We start from the raw sequence: 13,165 nt of genomic DNA on the forward strand, positions 1-13,165 counted from the left end.
GGTGTCATTGGGAGGAATTGTGCCCCATCATTGGTATTATTGGTTGGAATAGTGCCCTATCTTTGGTGTTATTGGGAGAAACTGTGCCCCGTCTTTAGTGTCATTGGGAAGAATTGTGCTACATCTTTGGTGTCATTGGGAGAAATCGTGCCCCATTTTTGGTGCCATTGGAAGGAATTGAGCTCCATCATTGGTGTTATTGGGAAGAATCATGCCTCAACTTTGGTATCATTGGGAGGAATTGTACCCATTCCTTGGTGTCATTGGGGGGAATTGTGCCCCATCATTGGTATTATTGGTTGGAATAGTGCCCTATCTTTGGTGTTATTGGGAGAAACTGTACCCCGTCTTTGGTGTCATTGGGAAGAATTGTGCTACATCTTTGGTGTCATTGGGAGAAATTGTACCCCTTCCTTGGTGTCATTGGGAGGAATTGTACCCCTTCCTTGGGGTCATTTGGAGGAATTGTACCCCTTCCTTGGGGTCATTGGGAGAAATTGTGCCCCATTTTTGGTGCTATTGGAAGGAATTGAGCTCCATCGTTGGTGTTATTGGGAAGAATCATGCCTCATCTTTGGTATCATTGGGAGGAATTGTACCCATTCCTTGGTGTCATTGGGGAGGAATTGTACCCCTTCCTTAAGGTCATTAGAAGGAATTGTACCCCATTGTTGGTGCCATTGGGAGGAATTGTGCTCCATTGTTGGTGCCATTGGGAGGAATTGTCCCCCATTATTGGTGTCATTGGGAGGAATTGTGCCCCATTATTGGTGTCATTCGGAGGAATTGTGCCCCATCGTTGGTGCCATTGGGAGGAATTGTGTACCAATAATGGTGTCATTGGGAGGATTTGTGCCCCATCATTGGTGTCATTGGGAGGAATTGGGCCCCATCATTGGTGTCATTGGGAGGAACTGGGCCCCATCATTGGTGTCATTGGGAGGAATTTTGCCCCTTCATTGATGTCAGCTGGGGAAATTACGCCCTATTGTTGATGTCAATGGATGAAATAGTGCCCAAATGGCCCGATAAAAGCAGGAAAAGGGCTGCAGTTTGGAGACAACTGACTTAGACAATAAACCTGAAAACTTTGACAATAAAACTTGGAAGCTGATTGGCTACCATGCACAGTTGCACCAGATTTTGCACTCCCCAGTTTTAGTAAATCAACCCAACTGAGTCATTAGAATGGCATGGCAGCCAGGCAGCTAGCATTTCCACAAGGAGGTCAGAGATAGAGCAGCTGTCATACAGCACAGGTCCTGTAACAGTTTTTTTTTCATGACTTCATTTCTTTAGGGATACAAGATGGACGATCTCTTGACTTCCTACATCAGCCAGATGCTGACATCGATGAATAAACAACGGGGAGCGAAGGGCAGCAAGTGAACTGAGCGGGATCGCTGGCAACTGGCGGTAGATTTGATTCGCTCTGCCAAGCCTGTGGGCTACCCGTGCAGCTGGGGCAAGAGCTTTTGTCCTCAGGTATGGAACATGATCAGAGCCGAGTCCCAGACTTTCTTCGACACAGAGAGTGAAGGTTCAACTTCCCTGTCCAGCGAGGACGACTACCTGTGACCGACGAGGGCAGTTTTGGTCATGGTTTTGGTTTACATCAAAGGGCCACGAACTGGGAGCAGATCGACAATAATGATCACTTAAGAAGAGTTTCTACTGTAAGGTTACCAAGGCAGTTAGGACTGTTGGCTGCTTAGAGATTTAACTCCAGAATTTAGGAGAACCCTCCTCATTCTAGATCCCCTCCATAGCCTACCATACCTGCAGTTTTCTGGCTGGTCATGTGATGTCACGGGTCCTTCCTCTTCTGACAGCAGCAATGGGCAGTCCCTCCTCCTGGGCCAATTGGTGATTACGCAATGAGGTGTGATTGTGGTTCTGTAAAATAGTCCTGTGAGCCCAGGCTGGTGAGATGAAGTACCCCCAGGGACTTGTGTCCATGACAAAAAATAACTCTCCTGCGCTCAAGGAAAACATGTCCTAAGCTTTATAGACAATGCCTAGGTTCTTGCTGCCCTCTCAGGACCATGGGCATCCAAAAGTACTAAAAGACAATGAAAACAAGAGAAGGATGCACTGACCTAGTGCAAATCCATTATAACATTTATTGAATAAAAAAAAGGTATCACACATAATACTCACAAACACATGTAGTGAATACGCATATCAGAACAACATTAACAAGTAGCCTCCAGGACTATTGGACTGTTTCAATGCTGCAGGGAGACCAGATAGTGTTCCTAATAGCTTAGGCTAATGCGTTTTAAGGGAGAATGCACGCTACCTCCGCAACGTTCCACCAGCGATAGATGTAGTCTTGAATAGCGCTATAGGTGCCTCTGCATCACTAATGATGTGATCGGTGATATTTCTTTGGGGAATGGCAGCATCAACAGAAGCGCTTCATGTAACCCCATCTATAAAGGAGTTTATGTGTATTAAAAATTTTAGAACTATGTAAAAAAAAAAGCCAGAAAAAAATCAGACTGTGCAGGCCAAAGAGAGGGATATGCATGATAGATAAAATACATGTTTTTATTGTATCACAATTAAGTAAAAACAATACAAATGTCGGTTGAATAAAAACAACCCCCTAAGGGAAGAATATTGTGACCAGTCTGATGAGCACTATATAAACCGACGCGTTTCACCATTCGCTTCCTTAGGGCTACAAAGACCATATAGTACTCATCTATGAAAGAGAATAACATCATTTACAAACAATAGTCACAAACTGTGTATGTTCCATATTTACGTATTATATAACAGTGCTGAGATATAGACGGAAACAAAGAATTAACGGTGGTTACACCGATGGGAGCCTAGTACCTGACATAAATGTATTGATATATATATATATATATATATATATATATATATATATATATATATATATATATATATATATATACTGTACATATGTGTATGATTGTAGATTGATATGCTATATGTGGATGGTACTGCAAATTGGTTTGTTACATATATAGTGCATGGTTTTTCCTGACATAGAGAGGGAGTTTTGATCTGCTTTTGAACCCTGGAATATTATCCATCATTAATTGGTGTTTGAGCGGTTGGACCTACAAATGAGGGTGGTCCAGGTTGTAGGTATAAATATATGGTGGGTCATTCAGTTCTTTGGCTCTGAGGAAGAGGGTTCTCCCTTGAAACGTGTCAGCCTAACCTATTATGGACACCATCTGGTCTCCCGGGAGCATTGGAACAGTCCACTAGTCCTGGAGGCTACTTTTCGATAATATGTTCTGACATGCATATTCACTACATGCGTATGTGAGTATTATGTGTGAGACCTTGGCTCTAAAGAAGAGGATTCTTCCTTGAAACGTGTCAGCCTAACCTATTACGGACACCATCTGGTCTCCCGGGAGCATTGGAACAGTCCAATAGTCCTGGAGGCTACATTTCAATGTTATGTTCTGAAATGCGTATTCACTACATGCTTATGTGAGTACTGTGTGATACCTTTTATTAATTCAATAAATGTCATAATGGAATTGCACTAGGTCGGTGCGCCCTTCTCTTGTTTTCGTTTTGTGTCCATGATAGCCTGGGCTCACAGAAAATGGGTTTCATTCAACCTGGAAAAGAATCAGCAGATCACAGAATCTGAAGGTGACAGGCCCAGAGAGGAGGTGAATATTGCAGTACAAGCTAAACAGGCTGGGTTACTTGTATTTTCATTTTATTACAATGATGGAGTTGGACTTTACCCGTTTGTTGGCCTTATTTCCATCACACTGGACGCAATGCGCTACTAATGGGACGATTTTCAACAACTAGTTAAATCTCTCAGTAGCACAGATTTGATTGCCAGTATAGCCTTGACTGAGGCACATAGGATGTATTTATTTTAAAGAGACCCTGTCACCACAATTTCCAATCTCTACAATATCCATTTACTTTCGCTGCCTCTGTGTAGTCTATACAGAGTTACTGATGCCACTTATCTCACATAAATCCAACCTTGTGTTTCCAAGCCATATAAAGCCATTACCCCCTTTCCCACCTGCAACATCATTTCTTGAAAGACCAAAAAATTGAGCTAACACGAGCGTGCCATCATCCAGAAAATAGTCGAAAAGGAAAATATAGCCCAGTTGAACAAACAGCTAAGCCCAAGGTGGACTTTATGGGCACAATAAGGATAGACTTCAACATCAAAAAATTATATAAAATTCACATTTATTGAGTTCCAATAAAAATATAATATATAAAAAACATTAGGAATAGACTCAACCCAAAAAAGGGTTTCAATTAGTCCCACATGTCAAAGCATAATAAACACAATTACACATGAATCCAGATTACATATAAGACATAACGTCAATATAATGCCTTGTTTTCACTGAGTGGTACAGTACGGTACGGTTCAGTACGGTACGCAATTTTTGCCGTTTCCATTGTCAAAAGTTGTAAATGGTATATTAATTCCAAACCGTACCGTACCACTTTTTTGGTACCCTTTCGTTGGGGTACCAAGCACATTAGTACCGTACCAACAGGGTGGAGCAATACTGTTAAGGTACTGTTGAGCTTAGGTACTGTTGGCGGTGGAAACGCAAGCCTGATCAAGGTGTACCGTACCGAACCGTACTGAACTGTACTGAACAGAGCCGTACCGATCAGTGGAAATGAGGCATAAGAGAATACATCTGCTCAAAAGTCAACGCGTTTCGCATTCTAATGGAACTCAGTAAATGTGAATTTTGTATAATTTTTAGATATTGAAGTCTATCCTTATTGTGCCCATAAAGGCCACCTTGGGCCCGCGTTGTTTGTTCAACTTGGCTATATTTTCTTTTTTGATAATTTCTTTAATGTGGAAGTAAACCCCCATCCCATTTTAAGTCAAGGAAGCTGTCATCTTGGCCTCTGCTTGATCTTCAACTGCCATGGTGCTGCACATGTGATCAGTTTTGACACCAGACATTTTATGGATTGACAGTTTGGTTGAGAGCACATCCAATGTGATAGTTACATTCCCGCCATGTGCCAGAAATGTAACAGTTTTTTGAAAACTGTTAAATTTATGGGTTTTCTTCCGTTTTCAGTTGCCCATATATGTGGCAATTTTCAAACAATTTCAACCACTTTTTGAGCCACAGGAAAATACACATATAACTGCAAGTAATGGTGGCCATACACTATACGAAAAATTGGCCGAAATTCAGTCATTTGGACAGTTCTTTCGTTTTTTGGCCAGTTAATGGGCACAAAACGGTAATCGGTTGTGACGTTTTTGAGCCGAAAAAAAACGAAGGACAGGTTTGGAAATTTTCTGCCGAAGGAACGATGAATTGAAAGGTTAATGTGTTTCTCGTCCAAACTGTTTGCACTCGGTATATGTGAAAAAACAAACAAAAAACATATTCTTTTACATCCATTGAACGATTTATCGGTCATTACATGAAGGCACGATCGTTTGCTCTCACAGCCGAGTGTTCGTTTTTCGAAAATGAGCTTGAATGATTTTTCGGATAGTGTATGGCCAGCATAATTACCAGAAATGAATTTATCTACCACCCGCAGGTTTGATCCACCACCATAAAACTGAGCAATAAAGTGAAAGCTTCAATACACTGAAAGATTGAATTGAAGTGAAATGGAATCAAAACAGGGAAAAACGACAGCAATTTCAAAAAATACGGTCATATTTCTTTATTGTCCATTAAGAAGCACAAACAGTTTTTTGCCTTCGTGTTATACTGCAGCCTACCAGAGGATTGGAGACTTGCAAAAAAAACATAGAATTAGCCCTCCTACTACCAGCATGCCTCCGTTGCTTACTAGTGACCTTGGAAGTTGGTTGCCTTTTCTTCAGATTTGCAGTGTAAGTAACTATGCTATGTTTGTTCCATTGCCCTATCAAATTGCAATGTGTATGGCCAACAATACTGCAATTCCTGTTAACTTGGAAAGACAACCTTCTGCCCTGAGCTGCTATCAGTGCACTCTAAGCTACAATTAATACTGAATAGGAAACCCTTGTGTCTCCAACCTCCCCACCCTCCTAGCACTGCTTCCAAGGTAAGACTGTTCTGTGTTGGATGCCTGTATTCCCCGCCTCATGCTGTGATTCCATCCTCTGACCTCTTTATCACTGTTGCATTATCTGGTGGCATAGGGACCAGAGGAAGGAACCATAACCTGCGACAGAGGACACAGGCCACCGACACCGCTGGACATGTTAAATGCTAAAGAGTCTTAGGCCTCTTTCACACTGGGCTGTGTTGTTGGCATGGGGATGCGCAAGTGTTCTGTTCATCCCTGTGCCGGCAGTCCCATTATTGTCTATTGGGGCGTAGTGGCTGCACTGGCACAGCCGCTCCCTCCAATATGACATCCCTGTGGGTGCACAGCCATGAATGCACCCTGGGTGCGTTTGGGTACATGCACCCACACCAGAATAAATGTCTTATTGGGACCCAGCGGCTTTGTCTGTGCAGCCCCTACATCCCAATAGACAACAATGTGACTGCTGGCATGGGGATACACGGAACACCTGGGCATCCCAGTGCAGACATACATGTATTCATCCTGTGTGAACAAGGCCTTAAAGCTGAAATAAACTCTCTTAATCAACATGAACTAATTGTAATCCTTATGCTGCTAGCTTTAGCAGATAGATAGAAAGGTATATTATATATGTTTTTGTTTTAAACTTTTTTTTTACATTTCTTCTGTTGCTGCCACACTTACCCCTAAAGCAGATGGTCAGATACTATAGCATCCCCCTTTATCATAAGGCAAGTAGGCCTACTGGTACTCGGTTGCCCCCAGGTCTTATACACAATGCTTTAGTGCTTGGCTATCACACTGGGGAAGGCACGAACTGAGCAAAGCAAACGGGTACCTGCAGTTGGCAGACAGACAGAGTGGTTCAATGATAGTCCAGGTACAAGGCAGGCAAGGTTCAGAGGAGTCGGGGTCAATCCATAGTCAAAAGGCTGGCAGATTTCAGAGAATAGTCGATACCTGATCCGAGATCATAAATAGGGGAGCCCAAATAGCCGAGCAGGACAGACAGAGTGTTTGCAAGTACTACACACGCTATCACAAGCATGAGACTGCAGGCTTAGCTGGCTTAAATCAGGTTTGGTCTCCACCCAGAGACTTGCTAAATCAAGCACCTTGCAGGTGGACAGACAAGAGAGGGAAAATGCATCATAGTCAAAACCAGAATGCTGGAATGAGGCCGGCAACTGTCAAAGAACAGGAATATTTACACGCTCCTGACAATTGCTTCCTGGTTTCCGGCCTAGGCCAAAGTGATGCCATACAGCCCAGGAGTCATTATTGTTTAGTTTTTTTTTTTTTTTCATTCATTTGGTGGAATGGGGCTTTCTCAGCCAAGCACACCCTCTGCGTTCAACGGCTAAAAATGCTGGAGGGGTGTTTTGCAAAGTGATTTCTCAACACAATGAAACATGAAGACATAGATGGATGAGATTGTTTTGAATATTAAAATATTAATTTAAAATAATTTTCGGTGTGTAGTGCTTGGACACAGTTAAGTTCAGCTTTAAGCTCCAAGTCTTGAATTTTGGCCATTCAGTCTGCGAGAGAGAGGAATTAAAATCTATTGATTTCCCCATCAACACTAACATCAAAGATGGAAGAATCTCCAATGTATTAGGGCAGCCATGGCATCGGCGACTGCCGATGCTGCTGAACACTGACTGCATCTGATGGATACAGTCACTGTTTCACTGATACCTTTACAATCAGCTTGGTCAATTTTATAATTTGACTTTAATTGAGCCAAGTGCTTTCATGGCCCCCCATTCCTCAAATTTTGGCTGATTGAGCAGGAAGATGCCAAATTCAAACCTTCTATCACCAGCTTCAGAGAGGCTTCAGCTCTGGAATGGAGAGAGGGTCGGAGACACGGGCCACTGGAGATGTAAGAATAATACCTCATACATTGCGCAAACCTTGCAAACCTTGCAAACCTTTCAAAATTTGACTTTAGTTGAGCCAGGTGGTGCTTTCATGCCCCCCCCCCCCCCCATGGCTCAAATTTTGGCCGATTGAGCAGGAAGCTGCCAAATTCCAAACTTCTATCACCAGATTCAGAGAGGCTTCAGCTCTGGAATGGAGAGCAACTGTAGATGTGAGCATAATACCTCATACATTGTCCAAACCTTGCAAACCTTTCAAAATTTGACTTTAGTTGAGCCAGGTGGTGCTTTCATGGCCCCCCATGGCTCAAATGTTGGCCGATTCAGCAGGAAGCTGCAAATTCAAACCTTCTATGAGCATCTTCAGAGAGGCTTCAGCTCCGGAATGGAGAGAGGGTAGGAGACATGGGCCACTGGAGATGTGAGAATAATACCTCATACATTGTCCAAACCTTTCAAAATGTGACTTTAGTTGAGCCAGGTGGTTCTTTCATGGCCCCCCATGGCTCAAATTTTGGCAGATTCCGTAGGAAGCTGCCAAATTCAAACCTTTTATGACCAGCTTCAGAGAGGTTTCAGCTCTGGAATGGAGAGAGGGTAGGAGACACGGGCAACTGGAGATGTGAGCATAATACCTCATACATTGTCCAAACCTTTCAAAATTTGACTTTAGTTGAGCCAGGTGATGCTTTCGTGGCCCTCCCATGGCTCAAATTTTGGCCGATTCAGCTGGAAGCTGCCAAATTCAAACCTTCTATGACCATCTTCAGAGAGGCTTCAGCTCTGGAATGGAGAGAGGGTAGGAAACACGGGCCACTGGAGATGTGAGTATAATACCTCATACATTGTCCAAAACTTTCAAAATTTGACTTTAGTTGAGCCAGGTGGTTCTTTCATGGCCCCCCGTGGCTCAAATGTTGGTCGATTCAGCAGGAAGCTGCCAAATTCAAACCTTCTATGAGATTCTTCAGAGAGGCTTCAGCTCTGGAATGGAGAGAGGGTAGGAGACATGGGCAACTGGAGATGTATAATACCTCATTCATTGTGCAAACCTTTCATCTGGATTTTTTTGTAAACTAACAGGGCTGCATTATCGCAACACACATTGTGTGTTGCATTTACACAATGCACATGCATTTACACAATGTACTGGTGTAAACGTGCCCCAAGACTATGACACTCATTTCTGTAACTCTTCATAGACTGCACAGATATTTTTTTTTACAAGTGGATATTGTAAAGTTGTGGTAACAGGGTCTCTTAACATAGTAGCGTTTATAATCATTCCAATTTCCAGAGCCACAGAACAAAACGAACGCTAAATGGATGTTCCGGGCGGAAACATGTATGGACATATGAGAAGATGCCTCAGAAGGAATTAACGGAACATAATAAATAGAAAACGGATCCAATGTATCTCAATTGACGGAGTCCTAGAGAAATGTTACAGTATTTAAAGAGTAATTTTAACAATATATATTATTTATTTAACTTAAAATGATGTACCATTTTTGTTTTGAAATGTTGAATTTGGAAAAAGAAATGATTCAGTAAAAAGGACTGGTTGAATTTTAATGACAAATGTGTGTAATGTCTTTCTTTGTGGAGGATGGGGTAATGAGACAAGTGTTGTGTAGGTATTTATGCATAAATAGTTCTTTAATTTGAAAAAGGTGCCAGGGATGTCAAACTCAATCTCATTGCGGGCTGTGTCGGCATTATGGTTGTCCTCAAAGGGCCGGTTGTATCTGTGAGACTAGATGTCCAGAGCACCTCCTTACAACAGATGTCAGGAGCCCCCCCCCCACCACCATCAGAAGTCAAGAGTCCCCCACCCTCTATTACATAACAGATCACCCCAGGGGCGTAACTACAGGGGTTGCAGGGGTTGCAATCGCTACCGGGCCCCATGCTCCAGGGGGCCCGGTAGCAAACCAGTGAGTGAACTTCTAGGATCTCAAAGGTCACACTTGCGACCGGGCCCTGGCATTTCACCACTGTGGGGAGGCCCCAAGATTGCAGGAAGGGGGCCCACTGCAGAACTTGTGAAAGGATCCTGATGCGGGACCATAATAAAAGGCCATGCAATGAGAGTAAAGAGCCCCAGGATTAGTGGGAAGAGCCCCGGGCTTGAAGGGAAGGGCCCTGGCCAGGGGTCTGGGGGGCCCTTCATGGTTTCTTGCATCGGGGCCCTGAAGGTTCTAGTTACGCCTCTGGATCACCCCTTGCCTTATGCTGCTCCTGGGAAGAAGTTGGGGGAAAAGCTGGGAAGCAGAAAGTGCAGTTTCTGGAGGAGGACCAGAGGAGGGCTGGAGTCATCTGCTGGAGTCTGCTGAATGCAAAGACCAGGAGAGGCGGAGACAAGGGGGTGCTGCAACTGCACAGAGAGATGCAGGATCTGTAGGAGGAGTTATGTCATCTCTGCTGCTGAGAGGTGCAAGGGCCGCATTAAGTGGCCTGGCAGGCCAGATTGGGCCCACGGACCTTGTGTTTGACACATGTGATTGTTATGTTTTCATGGCGGATCTGAACAAAATAATGGGGTGGGCAACTACATGGCAGATGAGGTTTAATGTTGAAAAATGTAAAGTAATGCACTTGGGTGCCAGAAACCAGAAAGCAAGCTACTCACTAGGGGGGGACCTCTGGGTGAGTTTAGGATGGAAAAGGACCTGGGGGTACTGGTAGACAACAGGCTTGGCAGTGGCATGCAATGCCAAGCCGCTGCAAGCAAAGCCAACAGAATACTGGGATGTATAAAAAAGGGGATTCACTCCAGAAATAAAGAGATTATTCTCCCACTCTACAAGACTCTGGTCCGGCCACATCTGGAGTATGCTGTCCAGTTCTGGGCATCGGTCCTCAGGAAGGATGTGCTGGAACTGGAGAAAGTCCAGAGAAGGGCAAAAAAAATAATTAGGGGAATGGAGGACATCAGCTATGAGGAAAGACTACAAGCACTGAACCTATTCTCTCTGGGGAAGAGACGATTGAGGGGGGGGGATATGATATCAATGTACAAATACTGTACTGGCGACCCTAGCATAAGAAAAAACCTATTCAGAGAAAGGAAATACAATAAGACACGTGGCCACTCACTAAAACTAGAGGAAAGGCGGTTTAACCTTAAAATGCGTAAGGGGTTCTTCACTGTAAGAGCAATAAGGTTGTGGAATTCTCTTCCACAAGCAGTCGTATCAGCAGGGAGCATCGATAGTTTCAAAAAACTATTAGATGGGCACCTTAAAGACCACAACATACAGGGGTATACAATGTACGGTTAACAGCAAACACACTCACACATCATAGGTTGAACTGGATGGACTGATGTCTTTTTTTCAACCTCACTAACTATGTAACTATGTTTATTAGGGTTACTTTGTGTTATAAGTAAGGAAGCTTAGACCTCTGTTGTATATTAATGTGCTTTTACTAAACAAAAATTCTGTACATATAAACAATTACAGTTACAGTGCCTTGAAAAAGTATTCATGCCCCTTAAAATTTTCCAAATTTTTTTCATGTTACAACCAAAAATTTAAATGTATTTTATTGGGATTATATGCGATAGACCAACACAAAGTGACACATAATTGTGAAGTGGAAGGAAAATGATAAATGGTTTTCAAAATGTTTTACAATTAAATATCTGAAAAGTGTGGGGTGCGTTTGTATTAAGCCCCCTTTACTCTGATACCCCTAACTAAAATCTAGTGGAACTAATTGCCTTCAGAAGTCACCTAGTTAGTAAATAGAGTCCACCTGTGTGTAATTTAATCTCAGTATAAATACAGATGTTCTATGAAGCCCTCAGAGGTTTGTTAGAGAACCTTAGTGAACAAACAGCATCGTGAAGGCCAAGGAACACAGCAGACAGGTCAGGGATAAAGTTGTGAAAAGGTTTAAAGCAGGGTTAGGGTATAAAAAAAATACCCCAAGCTTTGAACATCTTACGGAACACTGTTCAATCCATCATTCGAAAATGAAAAGAGTATGGAACAACTGCAAACCTACCAAGACATGGCCGTCCACCTAAACTGAAAAGCCAGGCAAGGAGAGCATTAATCAGAGAATCAGCCAAGAGGCCCATGGTAACGCTGGAGGAGCTTCAGAGATCCACAGCTCAGGTGGGAGAATCTGTCCACAGGACAACTCGTAGTCGTGCACTTCACAAATCTGCCCTTTATGGAAGAGTGGCAAGAAGAAAGCCATTGCTGAAAGAAAGCCATAAGAAGTCCCGTTTGCAGTTTGCGAGAAGCCATGTGGGGGACACAGCAAACATGTGGAAGAAGGTGCTCTGGTCAGATGATAACTTTTTGGCCCTAAAGCAAAACGCTATGTGTGGCGGAAAACTAACATTGCACATCACCCTGAACGCACTATCCCCACCGTGAAACATGGTGGTGGCAGCATCATGTTGTGGGGATGCTTTTCTTCAGCAGCGAGGTTCACCCTCCAGCAGGGCAACGACCCTAAACATAGAACCAGAGCTACAATGGAATGCTTTAGAGATCAAAGCATATTCATCTGTTAGAATGATAGCGCAGGGGCCCCTCCTTACTATCACCAGATGAACAGAAGAAAAGGATAAAAAGGAAAGATGGGGGTAAAGGTAGGTATATGCTAGAAGTAAGGGATAGCTGCAGCTTCTATGTCAGCCTTTCACAAACAACTGAATATATAGCAAGTATTACAGTAATGAAGCTGCGCTTATCCTTAGTGTATATAGATCAAATGGTAAAGGTGTAATTCATAGGTAGATGAACCATGACTCTTATGCTCTAAGCACAGTGACCGTATAAAGTGCTAGTGGTGCAACAAAAGAAATTGATATGGCTGTGCATTAAACAATAGTATGGAAAATCCGTAAACAAGATGTGGCTGCTGTGCTGTGAGCAGAATATCACTAAAAAAGTGCTACAGGTGCAACAAAGGTACGATGAATAACTGAGGCTTCAGTCCCAGTCATTAGAAATAACAAGTCAGTGACATCAAAAATAACAAATCTATAAATAGATGACGGTGATACAAGCACCAACACTAAAATATCAATTTCTTTTGTTGCACCACTAGCACTTTATACTGTCACTGTGCTTAGAGAATAGGAGTCACGGTTTATCTATTTATGGATTACACCTTTACCATCTGATCTATATACACTAAGGATAAGCGCAGCTTCATTACTGTAATACATGTGTTAGAATGGCCCTGTCAAAGTCCGGACC

The 13,165-nt window shown here is 43.0% G+C and overlaps 1 protein-coding gene across 1 annotated transcript in view; it reads left to right on the forward strand.

Moving 5' to 3' along the window:
- The window catches only part of MYO7A (myosin VIIA), a 299,552-nt gene extending 297,788 nt beyond the window's left edge, over nt 1–1,764 (forward strand). The window contains exon 48 of the mRNA XM_082245915.1: nt 1,300–1,764. Coding sequence (XP_082102041.1) covers nt 1,300–1,389 — 90 coding nt within the window. The 3' untranslated portion in view covers nt 1,390–1,764. The remainder of the gene's footprint in view (nt 1–1,299) is intronic.
- Nucleotides 1,765–13,165: the final 11,401 nt, after the last annotated feature.

This window comes from Pelophylax lessonae (assembly GCF_965119305.1).
Source record: "Pelophylax lessonae genome assembly, chromosome: 2".
Classification (NCBI taxonomy): domain Eukaryota; kingdom Metazoa; phylum Chordata; class Amphibia; order Anura; family Ranidae; genus Pelophylax; species Pelophylax lessonae.